Source organism: Mytilus galloprovincialis, chromosome 12 (genome assembly GCF_965363235.1).
Source record: "Mytilus galloprovincialis chromosome 12, xbMytGall1.hap1.1, whole genome shotgun sequence".
Lineage (NCBI taxonomy): Eukaryota > Metazoa > Mollusca > Bivalvia > Mytilida > Mytilidae > Mytilus > Mytilus galloprovincialis.
In genome coordinates, this window is record NC_134849.1 from 4,915,854 (window position 1) to 4,937,285 (window position 21,432).

General features: G+C 34.1%; 1 protein-coding gene across 2 annotated transcripts; it reads right to left on the bottom strand.

The window, feature by feature from the left end:
- Nucleotides 1-120: 120 nt before the first annotated feature.
- Nucleotides 121-18,017, bottom strand: LOC143055343 (uncharacterized). Of its 2 annotated transcripts, none has more exons than XM_076228471.1 (8): nt 17,921-18,017; nt 10,950-12,934; nt 8,932-9,144; nt 6,734-6,858; nt 4,445-4,533; nt 3,654-3,737; nt 1,983-2,065; nt 121-870 (listed from the first exon to the last, which is right to left on the bottom strand). In XM_076228471.1, exons 2-8 carry the CDS (start codon nt 12,882-12,884, stop codon nt 553-555), a joined length of 2,847 nt encoding a protein of 948 aa, XP_076084586.1. In that variant the 5' UTR covers nt 12,885-12,934; nt 17,921-18,017; the 3' UTR covers nt 121-552. The 2 variants fall into 2 exon arrangements, with proteins under 2 accessions (XP_076084586.1, XP_076084585.1); XM_076228470.1 differs by having other exon boundaries at nt 17,901-18,017.
- Nucleotides 18,018-21,432: the final 3,415 nt, after the last annotated feature.

Here is a 21,432-nt window from a genome sequence, read left to right on the forward strand (position 1 = left end):
ATAGGTGTTTACATCAATGTCATTTGGTTTCTTGTGGATTGTTGTCTCATAGCCTATCATACCACATATACTTTGGAAAGTGTAAAGGTACATTTGTATCTGTCAATTTTTACAATCATATTTAAGTATTTCTTTATTAAAATTTATAAAACTGGTTTCACTCTCCCTTGTAATTAGATGTGATGTTCTGGTTACCATTAGTATCCACGTCTCCATAGTTACAATTGTTTTCTTCTGTTCATTTGACAATGTCTTTACTTATGAATATCTCTATATTGCCAATGTTAGAACCGGTTTCACTTTCCCTGTCACTGAAATCATCTTTGATGTGCTTGTTACCGACTGGATTTACTTTCCTATGGTAACAATTGACTTGACTGTATCCCTGTCAATGTATATTCTGTGTACCTTCTGTGTCCAAGTCATTCTGGATAATTTAGTTTCTAGTGCTTCCACGCTATTTCCTTCAGTATCCTTTTTCAGGGATGTGCTCCATTTTTATGCTCGACACTATATTGCTAATTTTTAACTGATTTCACCTTCCATGTCAATTTATTTCATGGTAACGATTGATTTAGACTGCATCCCTGTCATTGTTTCTTCTGTTCCTTCTGTGTCCAAATTATCCAGGTTACCCTTAGTTTCTATTGCTTCCATTATGTTTCCTTCAGGTTCCATTATCAACAGAGGTGCTCCATTTTTGTCCATTTCCTTAACCTGATCAAACCCTTTGCCAGTTTTGATCATGTTATTAAACATTGAGGCTCTGGTAACAACTTTCAGTTTGTGAGCATGTTTTAAGTGTTTATGCACATTCTCTCTTACTTTACATGTGTAGGAACATAAATGGCAACCAAATGGTCTTTCATCCTGTAAAATAACAAGTGTTTACAAGTTGAGCAGTTTTAACCGTAAGATTAGGATCATGAAAAATTGCTGACTATAATCCACTCTCTATTATTAAAGTCTTCTCTTTTCGTCTGAGTGTTTACTACATGCATTTACAATAACAGCAACCTTTAATTCACTCAACCGTGAAATTCCCGTTATTTTAACTTTTTAAATATATGTGATGCTATAAGGAGTTGCATACATGCAAAATAAGTTCTACCCTAACAATAGTTTCTGAGATATATGATGTCAACACAATCATTTTAGTAAATTGTAAAATTGAGAATGGAAATGGGGAATGTGTCTGAGACAACAACCTGACCAAAGAGTAGACAACAGCCAAAGGCCACCAATGGGTCTTCAATGCAGCGAGAAACTTGCACACCTGGAGGCAAGCTTCAGCATACTTACTTCAGCATACTTTTACCAAGAAGGGAAGCAGTTGAGCAGTTCTCACCACAAAATTATGGCTGCAGCTTGGATTTACAAATTGTGAGGTTATTGATAAGACTGCAATTTCTGTGGCAGAAAGTTTGACATAGGGATAGTGATCTGACGCTTGCTAACTTTTTAAAAGCTTAATATTTTAGAGGGTGAAATACTTGAATGCTTTATACATTGTATACAGATGCCTTATGTTATGAAGTTTTAGTCTGTCATATGTCAAATGTCTATGGTCTGGTTGTTATCTAACTGACACATTCCCCAATTCCATTCTTAATTTTATTGTCCATGACCTCATTTTCAAGGTTCAGTGACTACTTGAAAAAATAAATAAGATTTGTTGTAATGTTAATTTCTTTCTAATTATGAGTAAGGATAACTATATTTAGTTTGGGCGAACCTTGCAAGGTCCTCATGCCCGACAGACAGTTTTCATTTGACCCCAACCTCATTTAATGGATCTGTGAACAAGGTTAAGATTTCATTGTCAAGTCCATATATCAGATACTATAAGCAATATGTATACTATATTTGGTGTATGGTATGATTGTAAGGTGTACGGTACCTGTCCAACTGGCAGGTGTCATATGACCTTGACCTCATTTTCATAATTCAGTGGTCAAAGCCGACATGTAGATAATACTCACAGAATGTCTGTTGCTCATGTGTCTTTTTAAAGCTATCTTGGTTTTCCCTTCATAGTCACAAAGTGTGCATTTATATCTTTTGGCTACAAATATAAACCATTCCGTGTTCAAAACATGTCAATGTACAATTTCAACATTTCTATTTACCCTGAATTCATTTATATATATCGATAATGGATTTAGGTAAGTTTGTAAATTTGTGGAGTTGTTGTGGCAAGTGAAAGCCATGAACACCCCTGTCCATTGCTGTAGATTAGTTTTTGTGGCAAGTGAAAATCCTGAACACAATTGTCTATTGATAAAAGACCTCTTGTAACTTTTTAGTGTGTTGGTTGGATGTTACATTGACATATACCCTTTTCTTTTTATATCCAAACATAAAAATTCTACATAGTCAGTACTTCAATACTTTGTCTTTAAACTTAAAGACATAAAATCTAGGGGCCTCGTAGGCCGAGTGGTCTAAATAGTTACTACTGTAATCACTAGCCAGTCAACACTGAGGTTGTGAGTTCGAACTTCGAGCGTGCATGTGCACTGGACTTCAATCTTAATTGACTAGGAGTGTCAGTTTTCCTATCTAAGGTTAGTGGTTTTCTTTAGGTACACAACCTCCCTCCACCAATAAAAACTGACTGCTAGTGCCACGAAATAGCCTTGATGCGTTGCTCAAAAGTGGTGTTAAAACACCAAAAATCAAATCATAAAATCTATTAACTTACCTGAATGCACAGTATGTATGTGTTGGAGACTCACCTGAATGTACAGTATGTATGTGTTGACTCACCTGAATGTACAGTATGTATGTGTTCTAAAGACTCACCTGAATGTACAGTATGTATGTGTTGACTCACCTGAATGTACAGTATGTATGTGTTGACTCACCTAAATGCACAGTATGTATGTGTTGACTCACCTGAATGTACAGTATGTATGTGTTGACTCACCTGAATGTACAGTATGTATGTGTTGACTCACCTAAATGCACAGTATGTATGTGTTGACTCACCTGAATGCACAGTATGTATGTGTTGACTCACTTAAATGCACAATATGTATGTGTTGGAGACTCACCTAAATGTACAGTATGTATGTGTTGACTCACCGGAATGCACAGTATGTATGTGTTGACTCACCTGAATGCACAATATGTATGTGTTGGAGACTCACCTAAATGCACAGTATGTATGTGTTGGAGACTCACCTAAATGTACAGTATGTATGTGTTGACTCACCTAAATGTACAGTATGTATGTGTTAACTCACCTAAATGCACAGTATGTATGTGTTGACTCACCTAAATGCACAGTATGTATGTGTTGACTCACCTGAATGCACAGTATGTATGTGTTGGAGACTCACCTAAATGTACAGTATGTATGTGTTGACTCAACATAAAAATTCTACATTGTCAGTACTTTCAATACTTTGTCTTTAAACTTAAAGTCATAAAATCTAGGGGCCAAAGTAGTTACTACTGTAATCACTAGCCAGTCAACACTGAGGTTGTGAGTTCGAACCTCGCTCATGCAGATGCACTCAACTCCAATCCTAATTGACTAGGATTGTCAGTTTTCCTAACGAAGGTCAGTGGTTTTCTACGTGTACACAAACTTCCTCCACCAATAAAAACTCCAAAAAAAAATCAAATGGTAAAATCTATCTACTCACCTGAATGCACAGTATGTATGTGTTGATGTAAACTAGAACTACTTTTACATGTCTTCTCACATTGTGAACATTTGTACTGTTCCACTGCAAAAACAAAAAAAGGTTGCAATGAATTTCTTATAATCAATTCCCTAAAAGAATACGTATAATTCTGAAAGAAAACTCTCATGCAACTTGACATTTTTTTAATGTTCTTCTTAACCCAGATGGCTGAAACTTTGATAGTTTATGAAGAAATATGGTATATTAAAAGCTAAAATTTTTAATAATATACATGTTTGACATTGTCATTTTGAGGCCTTTTATATATAGCCGACTATGCGGTGTGGGCTTTGCTCATTGTTGAAGGTCGTACGTTGACCTATAATTATTAATTTCTGTGTCATTTGGTCTCTTGTGGAGAGTTTTCTCATTTGCAATCATGCCACATCTTCTTTTTTTTATGTTAATAAACTATTAGTGAGGATCAATATTAAACATATGTACTGTTTGTGTGTAGATCAATTTCGTACATTTTGTAAACAGTTTTGTCAATGATGAAAAAGAGGACCACAAGCAAAGTGTGTATTAATTACACACATGCAGTGGCGGATCCAGGGGGGGTTCTGGAGGTTGGAACCCCCCCTTTTTTTTGGCCGATCAATGCATTTGAATGGGTGCATATAGTTGGAACCCCCCCCTTTTTAAAATGGCTGGATCAGCCACTGCACATGTGTATGAACTGTGTGTTTGTATCAATTACACACATGTTCAATGTACTGTGTGTGTGTGTGTATTTTAAAATTACGTACATTCTAATGTACTGGTATTGTGTATCAACTTGTGGTCATTTAGCTGCTTTGTTATGAAGCAATAAAAATCACACTGGTCACAAACCAACCTAAAAAAGAAAATATGATATCAATTTAAACTGGCTTAACTAAGACAGACATTTAAAACTGAATAACCTAAAACAGACAACAAAATATGATATCAATTTAAGCAGATTTTACTAAGACAGACATATACAATATTAGGTCTATGAAAGAAAAATATATACATTTTTGTATGAGGCTAAGAAACTTGGGAAGGACGAGGTTTTTAACGAGCCCTTCCCCAGTTTCATGCCAAATACAAAAAAGTTTATATTTTTATGACATTGACCTAATATTGTTTTTATACTGCAAATCAAATTAATACTTTAATACTGTGAAAGTTCTTTAATTCGTGGGTATCAATTTTCGTGGTTTGCGAAATATTAACATGTTCGTGGGTTTTTAAATTCGTGGATTTTAGTTTTCTAATAAAACAAAAATTGAAAAATTAAAGCCTTTAGAAACCAAGGTTTCTAATAGTCTTGATTGAAGGAAATTGCAAAGTAAACATTGACTACCGTGTAAATCGTAGTGATAACACTTATTAACCCATGATAAAGTGATCAACAGATTTAAGACCATCAAAGGTGTTAATTAGGCCATAAACATGTCACCTAAGAAAAACAGTTAAATAAACATATTCTTTAAACGTATCTTGAATTGTCAAATAATTCTTATCAAAATCAAGCCCGGCATGAAATTATTATTTCCCATATGTACGAGAACTATGAGGATATAAAATTAACACTTTATCATACTGGCATATCAATACCGGAAATTTAACTTTCATTGATCAAAAATATTTTTTATGAGAATTAAAAGATCAAAAGTTGTACAGTTTAGGTTATAAAAGATTAAATGGCTATAATCCTGCATGCGGTTGTAGTTCTGTGACTGCTATTAAAGTATTCTCAGATTTGGCGTTATTCAATATATTCTCTAGATCATATCAGTAGTCAAACCTACCATTGGGGATATTTTCATGTCTTGATTTGGACAATGGTTGTTTTATTTCGTTGGACACTTAAATTCGTGGATAAAGTCATACACGAAAATTGGTACCCCACGAATAAAAGTACTTTCACAGTACCTTTTTAAATCGTAGCACAAGTGATCCATGATGAAATTGACGTTGCACAAAATATAGCTGTGTCACTATATTTAGGAAATAAACACAACTAGTTGCAGTATAAAACATAATATAATTTAAAACTGACTAAACTAAAACACAACAATATATGATATCAATTTAAACAGATTTTAATTTTAACTAAGACAGCATATAATATCATTGAAAACGGACTTCATTTTGGTCTTTTGTGGATAGTTGTCTCATTGGCAATCATACCACATCCTTTTTTTTATTAACTTAAACAGACAACATGATATCAATATAAACGGAACGTAACTTAAACAGACAACATGATATCAATATAAATGGACTGTAACTTAAACAGTCAACAACATGCTATTAATTCTAACTGACTTCCCCTAATGAAGTTGTGTGTTTTTATTGATTGATTGATGCAAATAAACCTAAACACACAATGTTCCTACTCTGTTACATGACATGATTGCCTAACATTTCCAAGTATCAAGACTTGTTCATGATCTAATCAAATATTAGGCTGTAGGATCAAACAATAAAATGCAGTGGTCAATCCCTGAACAGTACCCCATCACATCCAGTGGCAATCTAAATGCATATTTAAGACAAAAATAATTATGCTAACATGAAATGGAACTCTGCTTTTTACTAGACTGGCAAGCAGATTTTTAATGAGGGTTGAGATCTCGTAAACCCCGCAGCAATTTTGTGCCTGTCCCAAGTCAGGAGCCTCTGGCCTTTGTTAGTCTTGTATGATTTTTAATTTTAGTTTCTTGTGTATAATTTGGAGTTTAGTATGAAGTCCATTATCACTGAACTAGTACATATTTGTTTAGGGACCAGTTGAAGGACACCTCAGGGTGCGGGAATTTCTCGCTGCATTGAAGACCTATTGGTGACCTTTTGCTGTTGTCTGTTCTATGGACGGGTTGTTGTACATGTCTCTTTGACACATTCCCCATTTCCATCCTCAATTTTATTTTCTCCAAAATGCTGCATGCTTAACAAACCACAGATGCATTTTACAGTTACTGTAGAAATTTTACACCAAAAGGCACTCTCACGTCATAATTCACATTTCAATTATTTTTCTATTATCTTTAAATAATTTGACTTACTTTTTCTGTTTTATTTCAATACCATGTTTCTTGTGTAGATGTAAATCCAAATGGAAAGATGAATCTGTTTTGTAAGGACATAAGTGGCAAACAAAAGGACTTCCATGTGTAGATATCATATGTTTCTGAAATGTATCGAAGATGGATTCCATTTCATCTTAGTGTGTCAAAATATGAGGAACTTAGATCAACAATTACAAAGAAATATTACTGGTCCAGACCAAGTGTGTTCCAATTCATTGAACTTTTAAGTTTAAAAAACAACAAACAGTTAACCAATCTAGGAAAATACATTTTTACTGCATTTAAAGTCAGAGACAATATCATAACATGCATAACACGAACATACTCTGTCTGTTTACTTTTTGACTTTGAAATTTTGTATTGACACCGATGAACTTCAAGGTAATAAAGAATTTGAATTTGAAATAAATTTCTATGGATATAATAATTAGTGATAAAACATAAATTAGGCTATTATTTTTTTCTTTGAACTGTTTTACCTTTGTCATTTCGAGGCCTTTCACAGCTCACTTTGTCATATAGGCTTTGATCATTGTTGAAGGCCATACAGTGACTTATAAATGTTAATTACTTTGTCATTAGTCTCTTTAGAGAACCAAGAATTCAGGCACGAGTGAAAAGAACATTCAAGAAAGTAGTAAATATTTAAAATAAAATATCTTTGTCATTATGGTGAAATAATTTGTTAGTCCTATTTGATTGTTTTACACTCGTCATTTTGGCCTCTTTATAGAATGCTGTTTGATGTGAGCCAAGGGTCTGTGGTGAAGGCCATACTTTGACCTATTGTAAGGTGTAATGAGACGAGGACGTTTTAATATTTTTATCCTCAAGTATGTTTCAGTTTTCTGGGGTTTGAAGAGCTACGCAGAATTTCTAAAGTCAAAAAGTTTATGCAATACTAACAAATATTAAACAAATACTACAAATAATGAATTTCAACACTAATCAACCTAACCCAAACCTGGAAGCTTAAAAACCATTTACAACCCTTTCAGTCTGATACTTGTCAAAACGAAATGTTTAGAGCTATAGGCTGAAACCTAAAGGTATGGAACTGGGCTGAAACTAAATGTATGGAACCTATTAGAAAACTAATATATGAAACAAATTTAAACTATGTAAACATTTCGTATGAAACCTTGTTGAAAAAAATGTACATGTATATAACTGTCAGAACAACAGGGTAGCACTAAGGCATGGTGTGTCGGCAAACACTCAGTGCAATAGTGAGAGATGTGTAATGCAAAACCCTAGCACCAGCCCTGTTTGGACAATTTCAGCCTTTCAATATTCTGACAGCAGGTTTCAAACACTTCATTCCACTGAAATTACACCTTCTGCCTGCTTTAAACTATTTCCTATCCAACAATGTTGATCTGGTTTGACGGATGTCTGGATCTGCTTACCCTTCTGGAGTACCTGAGATCACCCCTAGCTTTTGGTGGGGTTAGTGTTGCTTATTTTTAGTTTTCCATGTTGTGTTATGTGTACTATTGATTGTGACTGTTTGTCTTTTTCATTTTTAGCCATGGCGTTGTCAGTTTATTTTCAATTTATGAGTTTGACTATCCCTCTGGTATCTTTCGTCCCTCTTTGATACAATTTATGACAACTTTACCTGAATAGCTACCCACTATTTATACTAGTAACTAGGAAGAGAGCACCCTAGCAACAACTGTACAGGTAATGATTCTTATAGCAACCAAGGATAAAAGGATGATTTCAACCATAAAAAGATCGAAATGGGAAAATTCATACAGAAATCAGAAAAATTATAACATTCTTGTAACTTCGTAACACTATAATCCCAAACTTTTTATGCATTGTGACTTGGATGAATAGTTGCCTCACTGGCATACATAGCACATCTTATTAATATTCAATCTACTATGGAATTCTTATGGTTTCGATGGTAACATAAAAAATTGAAAATAACACGTTTAATAATTTCTTGGGTCCGAAGCGCTTTTCTGGATTTACCTTCATCAGGAACGCTCAAAGCCAAACATTTGAAATCCGAGGATGAATAAGTATCGAAAATCGTTGAAAAGCTATGTGAGGATCGATATAACAAAAATACCTAAAATAAATAGCCAAATTCATCTTAAGTAAACTTTACCTGAAGGAGTTGAAACCTTAGTTTCTTAATAATTTCAATAAAATACACTTACCCGTAATTCCATTTTGCATTCAAATATCTTATTACAAATGCTGCATGTTTTGACTTTAGAACCTGAATGTTGTAATCTGATATGTCTCTGTAATGAATGCTCGCCAGCCAACGATGCTCCACAAATCTCACACATTCTTTGTATCTCTTTCTTTCCAACATGCCCTCTGACATGAATATACATAAATAAACAAAGAGTTGTATAATTGCAGCCCTGTTAACAAAAATATCTGACATGAATATACATAAATAAACAAAGAGTTGTATAATTGCAGGCCTGTTCAAAAATAATAATATCATTTTCACACAAAAATCCAATTTGCTGTTTATACATTGTAATAAAGAAAAAAACTGCTGTTGTCAACACTTGGGATAATGAGGGCTGTTCCAAAAAATACTATGTCCCCCCCCCCCCACACACACACACACACTAGGGATGACACTTTTGTAACCCCCAGATTTTTTTTTAGAACAAACTGTCTTTATCGGGCCTTTTATAGCTGACTATGCGGTATGGGCTTTGCTCATTGTTGAAGGCCATACAGTGACCTAAAGTTGTTAATGTCTGTGTCATTTTGGTTTCTAGTGGACAGTTGTCTCATTGGCAATCATACCACATCTTCTTTTTTATATTTGCATGTTGGTATTTCAAATACAACCACCCACATACCAATTTCAAAAATAAAAAGCTTTCCCTGGGGGAACATAGTATATTCTGGGACAGCCCTGGCAGTAAAGATATATGCTATAAATTCAGAAATAATAAGTGCATTTCTTATTAAAATTGTAAGAAGGGAAGGGTTGGTGGCTTCTAACCAATTAAACCCAGCCACATTCTACGTGTTCTATATGTGCCCGTCCCAAGTCAGGAGCCTGTAGTTTAGTGGTTGTTGTTGTTTTATGTCTGTAATATTTGTTTTTCATAAATTGTTTTGTTATAAATTTGGCTGTTAGTTTTCTCTAGTGATTTGTTTCATATTCTTCATGTCAGAGACTTTTACACCGACTATATGGTAGATTTTTTTCTTGTTGAAGGCCGTATGGTTGTCTATAGTTTCTAACATCCAATTCATTTCAACTTTAGTGGAAAGTTGTCTCATTGGTAATGAAACCACATTTCCTTTTTTTATAACAACCTCAGCACAGTCGAGGCTGGAGTGCCTGGACAAAACAACTGACATTTGAGTGGAAAACTGACGATTCTTATCAAATAAGATTGAAGTGGACCACACTTAATATCATGTGACTTTTGTGTGGGATTGGAACTCACAACCTTAATGTTGACAAGCTAGTCAAACGTTAACAGTCATTGACTATTTAAACCACTCTGCTACCAACTTGATGATAACAATAAATTCAGAAATTATTGCAATATTTTTAATTATTATGGAAAATGTGACAGATTTATAAACACAATAACTTAAACTCACATTTTAGTCTAAACAAATAATAAACAGGATTTTTCTCAATATCGCAAAAATTAAAATTGCGTTTTAGTCTAAAAAATTAAAATGGCAATAATAAATTGATGCAATACTTTCTGAATTTATAGTACCTAAAAAGTAACAGATAACGTGTTTGTAACTTAGTGTAAATACAGATTTTTATAAGAATTTAGTGTAAATATAGAGTTTTAAAAGTGTCTCATAAGTAAGTTTTATGGCTGGGTATTGATTGAATGTTTTATGTGATGATATGTATATTGTGTACTTTATTATGTCAATCAATATATATATGACACTATAATAAAATAAATTTATTATTATTAAATATTTATAAGGTTATTTTCTTTAAATGAAAACTTATCATTTTTCACCATTTGAAGGGTTTTACAGAACCGGTTTTACACAAGTCATTTTTGGGGCACTTTATAGCTTACGGTTCGGTGTGAGCCAAGGCTCTGTGTCAAAGACGTACTTTGACCTATTATTGTTTACTTTTACAAATTGTGACTTGGATGAGAGAGTAGTCTCATTGGCACTCATACCACATTTTTTTATATTTATTAACACATTATACCTGAAATGTACATTTCTGCAATGGATATCTATCAGGACAAGCTACTGCTTCATCATGTTTTCTGTACATATGTTTAGCCAGATCTCGTTTCCATGGTCCCACCCAATCACAAAGTTCACATTGTTGTTGATTTTGGTGGTTTTCCAGCCAGTGTTGTTTATAAGATTGGTCTCCAGAAGTATAACGAAAGTCACATTTTCTACATTTCTGTTTTCTTATCTTTATCTGTCCTGCTAGATCTATATTATCAATGTTTTCAGAATGATCAGTTAACTCCAGGGAGATCTTACTTGTATCATCCATTTTGATAGCTGATTCAGTAGGATCACAGGTAGCCTTTTCTACTTTCTTTTTAGTTTTTCTTCTCTTTACAGATTCCTCTTTTTTACCATTAGTTGTAATTCTTCTTTTTCTTATGAGGTTTTTCTGTATATTTGCTCCATCTTTTAATTTTTTATTGTTTTCTTCAAGTTTTGTGTTATTTTTTCCGTCTTTTTGGTTCATAACACTTATGTTATTGTCTGACACAAAAGCTAGGTCACCCCCATCAACAATATACATGTTTTGATCTGGAATATCTTGAGCCTCCTCTTTAATATGATTTAAACTATATGGATTTTCAATAATCTGGTCTTGATCCTGATTAGAATTTGAAGTATTTAAATCATCAATGACTGGTTTCTGGTCCAGGATGTGACTTGATTCATACCAGTTGTCTGTGTTAACTGTCATTTGCTCAGCCTGTTTTTGAATATCATTTTTCTGTAGCATTATTTCCTTCAGAGTAAATTCCTTTTCTAAGCAGTTATCTCCCTTTAGGCATTTATCTTCCTTTGTGTGAACTAATGGTGAATTTGAAGAGTATCCTGGACAATGTTCTTCATCCATGTTCACAAATGGTTCATGATCTTTCATGTTCACAAATGGTTCATCTTCTTCACATTGTAATTGTAAAAGAGGTGAATTTGGTGAACTTACAGTTGATTCATCAGAGTTTAATTGTTCAGTACAAATAGGTTCTCCTAGAGGAATTTTTATATCTGAAGGTATATTACATTGTTCCGATTCGTGACAAACTGTGTGTATTGGAGAAACATCTGTAAATATATTTGTAGCACTGTGATTGTACTGTACTTGAGCATGATTGTTTGTATTGAGATGGGTACCATCTTTCTTTAGTACTGAAGGTTTACCGTACTGATCCAAAGTCTCAACTGACTGTAAACCATCCTTCAGAGGAAGGGGCCACTCCTGAGGCATCTGTGTTGACAAAGGTCCATTATAAGACACTTGGTTTGTACAGGAAGCAACCTTTGGTTTTATATATGTGAAGGATCCTCTGTCCACCATTGTTTCATTGGAAGTTAAATGTTGTAAATGACTGTTTGTGGTCTGCAGCTGTGATGTTCCATTTGTTGATCCTCTTAGTCTTGGGTCAATTAAATTTGGTTTTACACCTAGTGATGCAGAAACATTACAACTGACTCCTGATTGGCTGTTGTTTGTAGACAGTTGATTGGTTGAAATATATGGCCTAGATAAATCAATACAGTTTTGCTTCAAATAATATTCCAACATTGAAGCAGCCACCTGTAGTTGCCATGCTGAACATAAAGCTAAAAAGCCTGGTACCTGTTCTATATCTATGTTAATTACACCGAGGTAAAGAAATTGTAATACAGAATTTACATCCCGTCTTGTGAACTCAGGGCAGTTAATATAGACGATAGAATTCATACCATTGTTTCTTTGAGTGAATACTTGATTGCATAATACTGTACTTGCACCTGATGCCAGAATTACAGAGTGGCCTTTAACGTGTCCATCTTTTGCTATAATAGTGACATCACATAGAGTTTCTTTTTGTTGGAAGGATTGTAGTGTAATTAAAACTGTATCTCTATGTCCACCTACTTGTATATTTATTCTGGACATTATCAAAGATCATTGGATTCAGGTGTAAGAGACTTACATTCTACTTGCAACTGAAATGAATAAATATAAATTAATTCTTAAACAAGAATGTATCCATTGATAGAATATGGATGCCCTAATTGTACTGTTTTGCTATGTTCAGTGGACAATTAAATTGGAGTGAAAACTCTTAATTTTGCATTAAAATTAGAAAGATCATATCATATATATATACATCTTCGCTAGCCAAGGGTTACGATCCACTCTCGCTCGAGAGTGGATCGTAACCCTTGGCTAGCAAAGATGATATATATATAGGAAACATATATATATGCTAAGTTTCCAGTTGATTGGACTTCAAAAATTTTTTTCCATTTGCACAGGTTTGTCTGTACACTAAGAGTAAAATGTGTGACGTTAATACGGTCATATCAATAATATTAGCTGAAAGGTTATAATGATCAACCTTAACAAAAATGGGTGTATTTACACCTCAATATATAATACTCATCTGAGTAAAGAATAAAACCTGAGCATTTGGGAAAGGTTTAAGATACAATGTATGACACATCCAATAAATATTTAAAAGTTACAGATGCACTTTGTGTTTCAGAAAGATGAAATCCTTTTTGTGGTATTTTGATGGGAATTATTTTCTGTTCCTTCAGAAGGTGTAAAATAAACAAAGTTCAATGGCTTGAACCTTTGAGATGCTCCCTTTCACTCTCAGGTAACTTGAACCTTTGAGATGCTCCCTTTCACTCTCAGGTAACAACTGTATTGTATTTTATCATATATTTAGTACAAAATACAGCAATTTTGTATATCTAAAGGTTCTTTTTTCCAGTCTGTATCACCTACCCTGTATGGCATATATACCCTTTATTATATATACTTAATAGTAAATACAGATAATTTGTATGTGTAATACAATTAATGGCAAGCGTGCTGTATCAGTCACCCGTGATGATATCGATATCAGCACGGTTGCAAAAGCTTTATCACACCTTTAATCTGTATGACGTCACGTCATCAATTGCAGTCACTGTTGCAAAGCTTTATCAAATCCCTAATCTGTATGACGTCATGTCAAACCTATAATCTGTATGACGTCATTTCAATCCTCCTTATCTGTATGACGTCATTTCAAAACTCCTTATCTATATGACGTCATGTCACATAAAAAACATCTACTTGAGGTAAATGTATATAATAAAGTGTATATGATATGGCTTTTTCAATATCACACACCGTATCAACCCTCAACCAATATAATCCCTCGAGCAGAGCTCTTGGGATTATATTGGTGTCTCGGGTTGATACGGATGCGATATTGAAAAAGCCATATGATATTCTCTATGTATTGCATAGCTAAACCCGTATCACATACAGAATGTGGCCATAAGTATTTGTCACTTGAGATTTTTCACTATATACATGTACATGTATTGTATATACATGTAATACTACATTTTTTCAAAAAAATATTTTGGGGTCATTTTTTGTTTGATTTTAAGCAACTTGCAATTGGTACCAATAGACAATGGTAGAAGCAGAATTGTCACAGGTTTATTTGTTTATAATTTTTTGGGGGAATCATTTTAATTTTTACAAGATAAACACAAATATTATTTTCTTTTCAGAAATTCACTATATATATATTCAACCAAATTAAATTATAAAATTTTATTGTATGTGTTCACATCAAGAGAAAACAAAAACAAATGAAGACAAAACTATAACCAAATAAACAAACATACTTTACACAATTCTGCGTCTTTTAAGGCCTTCTTAATAAAATCCAACCATAGATGCCTTCAAAATATTTTTTTGAAAAAATGTGTTTCTATTTGTAATATACATAGCAAAAAATTGCAGGTGACAAATACATTTGGCCAGGTACTGTACCTGGCATGATGTCATAAATCGAATGATGTCAATGTTTGACCTATGACGCCCAGTAGCTGTATTTGCTGGCATAGGAAAAAAATGTCCTATCATTTCAACTTAAATTGCAATTTTTCAAAAAATTATTACCCAGCAATTAACTTTACAATGTACAACCGATTTTCATAAAATCGATGCAATAAGATGTTATACTGCCCGTACTGATCATACTTTTTTAATTTGGTTAAATTATATACATAGCAAACTTTTCTAGAATTTTTTTTTTTGGTGTTAACCTCGTCAGAAAATTAAAATGACCATGAATAATATCATCACCAAATAAACAATAAAACTTTAAACATTTCTACATCTTATGATATTTATTTGATATTAATCAGTCATGCTGTTATATGGTAATATTTTTTTGAAAAATATTAATTTTCGTTGAAATGTTAGCCTTGGACATTATTGTTAGTGAATGTATTTAAATACAGTGTCTTTAAAGTATATTGAGAATGTAATATACTAATAAAGTTATAGGGGACAGAACCATGTGGATATTAAGCAAATAAGGAAGTATATTGACGATCAACTGGCAAAATACAGGAAAATCATGTTTTTTTCTTGCTTACATACAGTATATTATATCTTCTGCTTCTTCCTCCATATACTAGTACTGCCCCCATAAACTTTCTGACAACTTTTCAGACAATTTGAAAAAAACAGATATCCCAATCCCATGAATCTGGTTCTACTAAAATGTATGATAAACAGAATAATACATGGCAAAATCTGTATTGCATGCTGTATCACCTCTCGACCAAAAGCAGCCCTTGGGACCTTCAGCCCTCAGACAGATATTGGTTTCTTGTGGTGATACATCAAGTGATACAGATTTTGCAATGTATTAATCTATATGAATTGTATTGAATTATCATCATTGACTTGGACAATAGAAGAACAATATTTACATGAATCATATATTTAGTAAAAAATACAGTAATTTTGTATCTAATAAAGGTTTCTTTTCCCAGTCTGTATCACCTACCCTGTATCGCATAGCTAAACCTGTATCCCATACCCCATATATCTCATGGCAAAACCTGTATCGCATACCTGGGATGACCTCATAATTCGAATAACATCAACGTTGAATTACGAAGTCAACGTTTTACCTATTTGCAGTGGCTGTATTGTCTGGCATAAAAAATAAAATGAGTTCTCACTAAAAAAATATCCTATCATTTCAGCTAAAATTGATATTTTTCAAAAAATTGTTACCCAATAATTTACGAAAAAAGACACAAAAGATGTAGAAATATCAAAAGTTTATTTAGTCATAATTTTCATGAAGTTTGTTTTCATTACCTGATGGGTAAAACAGAAATGCATTTTTTTACGATTGTAATTGGGTAAAAATAAATAGCAAACTTTTCAAAAAATATTTTTCTTGGTTTTCACCTTGTCAGAAAATTAAAACGATCATGAATATATAATTTCCAGTCAGAGCTCAGACATAAACAAGTAGATTTTTGTTTTTGAGATAAAGAAGTCAAAACATGTATTTATCATAAAAATGTGTTTTCAATTTTAGACTTATCGAAGTCAGAAAATGACAGACTTGTTAAGGTCTATTTATGTTGATGAAAAAACTTAATTTCACTTATTGGCCAAACTACACCACCAATTTCAGCAAAAACCTGTCTGAGAGTTCACAAGGACTTGAGCTATCTATATTTAATTGTCTAATTGAACATCTTTACTAAACACAGATGTTTTACCTCATTAAGTGTGGTTCCAGGTGGTTGCATTGTAAGGTTAATTAACATTATCTTCGATTCTTTAGAAACTCATTCATATTTAGTAGACAAAGCATTGTCTTTCAATGTTGTCATTATTTGATTTAGATGCATGACCTCCTTATAAATATGCGTGGGTCTTGAAGTTAACCAATTTTGATCACTTATCGACTTGTAGGAGTCTATATTTGCAACTTTTTGATTCTGGTCAAATATTTCTTGAATCAAGAATCTTGATTAACAATATTTGACCTAATTTTTGTTTGTGTTCTTTTTTTAATTGTTCATGAACATTAAAAATGTGTTAACTGTTGATATTTATAGCCTTTTTCTTCCTCGCTGTGAATACCACTGTCACTCTAATATAATTATAATCAATTTAACTATTGTCAGTTTATTGTCTTAATTTTGTATGCCATAACCATTTAATGTAAATGTGTTTGTGCGAATAAAATATTGTCTATTGTCTTATTAAAGTCGTATTTTGTCTTGCATTAAAAAGGGAGACAAATCCTAAAACTTACAAATTTAGACCTCTATGAGTGAAAGTTATTTACGTCTGAGCTCTGACTGATATCATTGCCAAATAAACAATAAAACTTTAATCATTTCTACATCTTGCGATATTTATTTGATAAATATTAATTTTAGCTGAAAAAATAGGACAGTATACTATCGTTAGTGGATGCATTTTAATACGTGGTCTTAAACGTATATTGATAATGCAATAAAGTAATAGGGGACGATGTGGATATTAAGCAAATAAGGAAGTCTATAAAAAAAACGAGTTAGCTGGAAAAAAACAGGAAAATCCTAAACTTCTTTTCTTGCTTATAATTTCGGACAATTAAAAAATGAATATCCCATGAATTTGATTCTATTTAAAATACATGATAAACAGAATAATACATGGCAAGATCCGTATCGCATGCTGTATCACCACTCGACCAATATCAGTCCTGAGGGCCGAAGGTTTCTTCTGATGATACAGCATGCGATACAGATTTGGCCATGTATTATTCTATATATATACAAAACAATAACTCAGAGGTCAGAGTCAAAGGTAATTCTGGTGTTTGTTTAGCATGTTCAGTGAATAATGGCACTGGCTATGGTTACAATACACAAACGTATTTGAAAATGTTACACTTCTGACATTTTGAGGTGCATTTTTGGACATTTATACAGAGCACATACTGCTGTCATCTTTAGTAGTCAGAAACATGTATAGTATCATACAAAAGACGGTCCACAAAAGACTGACAAAGGTTTGAAGGAAAGTCATCATTTTTTTGGTAAATAGGTTAATTATCCGGGGAGGTGTGCAATTAAAATGTATAGAAATGAAAACCTTTCTTCTGAATATTGTACCATAGGACTATATGTTTGGCCTTCGGCACATCTAAACTGTAGTATTATCTTGAAGAAAATTAACTTTCAATGTTTACTTTGCTTTTTTTTACCTTTCAATAACTCGGAAGTTAATGCTGCATGGTAAATTCGTTACAAATGACGGTTTGGTATGTAGATCCGTATTTGTAGATAATTTTTTTAAATATAAACTATGGGTGCTTCATTCAAGTTTTCTTCTTTGACTGGTGACCAATGATTGGTTTTGTTACTACTTAAATATATTGGCTAAATCAAATAAGGGTTTTACATCCAAAAAACATAAAATGAATGTAGACCTATGCATTATGGGAATGAAAAAACTGAATTAAAAAAAAAACAGGATCAAATAGAGTGAAAAATTAAAAGGCCGGACAGAGATTAAAACTAAAAAATAATGCAGAACAACATTTTTTAACCTAGACTAGCACCTCTCTAAAAATCAAATTAAATGGTAGCTAACTTGTGAATCAATGGTCTTAAATTTTGTATTTTTTTTTTTATAAAATGTCAGGTCGTAATATATCTCAAACAGGCTGGCCAGGGACTTTCTGTAAAGTCCTTGTAAATAGTCCCTGTATATAGAAAGTCCCTGCAGAGACATATAGATATAGAACTAAATTGTTTTGTTATATGTCTGTCTAAAGTTATTTTTTAAAACCTGAGGTTCTGGTCTAGTGTGCCCATATCCTGAGACCATATTATAGCACATACTTCATATGTCACGGTTAAAGTAGTCTCAGCAAGTTCTCATGAGAGTTCTGATCCAGTGTTCCACTTGAGATTCTGATCCAGTATGCCTTCTCATGAGGTTCTGATCCAGTATGCCTTCTCATGAGGTTCTGATCCAGTATGCCTTCTCATGAGATTCTGATCCAGTGTGCCTTCTCATGCGATTCTGATCCAGTGTGCCTTCTCATGAGATTATAATCCAGTGTGTATTGTCATGAATTTGTGATCCAGTGTGTATTCTCGTGAGGTTTTGATCCAGGGTGTATTCTCACGAGGTTCTGATCCAGTGTGCCTTCACATGATGTTTTGATCTAGTGTGCCTTCTCATGAGGTTCTGATCTAGTGTGCCTTCTCATGAGATTCTGATCCAGTGTGCCTTCTCATGAGGTTCTGATCCAGTGTGCCTTCTCATGAGGTTCTGATCCAGTGTGTATTGTCATGAAGTTCTAATTTAGTGTGTAGTCTCATGAGGTTCTGATTTAGTGTGCATTCTAATGAGGTTCTGATCCAGTGTGCATTCTCATGAGGTTCTGATTTAGTGTGCATTCTCACGAGGTTCTGATCTAGTGTGTATTCTCATGAGGTTCTGATTCAGTGTGAATTTTCATGAGATTCTGATACAGTGTACATTCTCATGAGGTTCTGATCCAGTGTGCATACTCATGAGGTTCTGATCCAGTGTGCATTCTCACGAGGTTCTGATCCGTCGTGTATTCTCATGAGGTTCTGATCCAGTATGTATACTCATGAGGTTGTGATTCAGTGTGTATTCTTATGAGGTTCTGATCCAGTGTACATTCTCATGAGGATCTGATCCAGCGTACATTCTCATGAGGTTCTGATCCAGTGTGCATTTTCATGGTGGTTCTGATCCAGCGTGCATTCTCACGAGGTTCTGATCCAGTGTGTATTCTAATGAGGTTCTGATCCAGTGTGTATTCTCATGAGGTTTTAATTCAGTGTGTAGTATCATGAGGTTCTGATTCAATGTGCATTCTGATGAAGTTCTGATCCAGTGTGCATACTCATGAGGTTCTGATCCAGTGTGCATTCTCATGAGGTTCTGATCCGATGTGTATTCTCATGAGGTTCTGATCCAGTATGTATACTCATGAGGTTGTGATTCAGTGTGTATTCTTATGAGGTTCTGATCCAGTGTACATTCTCATGAGGATCTGATCCAGCGTACATTCTCATGAGGTTCTAATCCAGTGTGCATTCTCATGGTTGTTCTGATCCAGCGTGCATTCTCATGAGGTTCTGATCCAGTGTTTATTCTAATGAGGTTCTGATCCAGTGTTTATTCTCATGAGGTTCTGGTCCAGTGTGCATTCTCATGAGGTTCTGATCTATTGTGCCTCTTCATGATGTTCTGATTCAGTGTGCATTTTCATGAGGTTCTGATCCAGTGTGCATTCTTATGAGGTTCTGATCCAGTGTGCATTCCCATGAGGTTCTGATCCAGCGTGCATTCTCATGAGGTTCTGATCCATTGTGCATTATCATGAAGTTCTGATCCAGTGCGATTCTCATGAGGTTCAAATTCAGTGTGTAGTATCATGAGGTTCTGATTCAGTGTACATTCTCATGAGGTTTTGATTCAGTGTGCATTGTCATGAGTTTCTGATCCAGTGTGTATTCTCATAAGGTTTTGATTCAGTGTGTAGTATGACGAGGTTCTGATTCAGTGTGCATTTTCATGACGTTCTGATCCAGTGTGCATTCTCATAAGGTTCTTACCCAGTGTGAATTCTCATGAGGTTTTGATTAATTGTGTATTCTCATGAGGTTCTGATTCAGTGTGTATTTCTCATGAGGATCTGATCCAGTGTGTATTCTCATGAGATTTTAATTCAGTGTGTAGTATCTTGAGGTTCTGATCTATTGTGCATTCTCATGAGGTTCTGATCCAGTGTGTATTCTCATGAGGTTTTGATTCAGTGTGTCGTATTACGAAGTTCTGATTCAGTGTGCATTCTCATGAGGTTCTGATCTAGTGTGCATTCTCATGAGGTTCTGATCCAGTGTGCATTCTCATAAGGTACTTATCCAGTGTGTATTCTCATGAGGTTTTGATTCTGTGTGTATTCTCATGAGGTTCTGATTTAGTGTGGATTCTCATGAGGTTCTGATCCAGTGTGTATTCTCATGAAATTTTAATTCAGTGTGTAGTATCATGAGGTTCTGATCTATTGTTCATTCTTACGAGGTTCTGATCCAGTGTGCTTTCTCATAAGGTTCTTTCCCAGTGTGTATTCTCATGAGGTTTTGATTGAGTGTGTAGTATCATGAGGTTCTGGTTCAGTGTGCATTTTCATGAGGTTATGATCCAGTGTGCATTCTCATGAGGTTCTGATCCAGTGTGCATTCTAATGAGGTTCTGATCCAGTGTGCATTCTCAAGAGGTTTTGATCCAGTATGTTATCTCATGAGGTTCTGATTCAGTGTGTATTCTAATGAGGTTCTGATTCAGTGTGTATTCTCATGAGGTTCTGATCCAGTGTGTATTCTCACTAGGTTCTGATCAAGTGTGTATTCTCATAAGGTTTTGATTCAGTGTGTAGTATCATGAGGTTCTGATTCAGTTTGCATTCTCATGAGGTTCTGATCCAGTGTGCATTCTAATGAAGTTGTGATCCAGTGTGCATTCTCATGAGGTTCTGATCCAATGTGTCTTATCATGAGGTTCTGGTCCAGTGTGCATTCTCATGAGGTTCTGATCCGATGTGTATTCTCATGAGAATTTGATCCAGTGTACATTC

Coding starts and splice junctions, on each gene's coding strand:
- LOC143055343 (XM_076228471.1), bottom strand. CDS start 12,884: ATGTCCAGAATAAATATACAAGTAGGTGGACATAGAGATACAGTTTTA. Junction 6,859..8,931: donor AATGCAAAATGGAATTACGG/GTAAGTGTATTT, acceptor GATACATTTCAG/AAACATATGATATCTACACA. Junction 871..1,982: donor ACATGAGCAACAGACATTCT/GTGAGTATTATC, acceptor GTTATTTTACAG/GATGAAAGACCATTTGGTTG.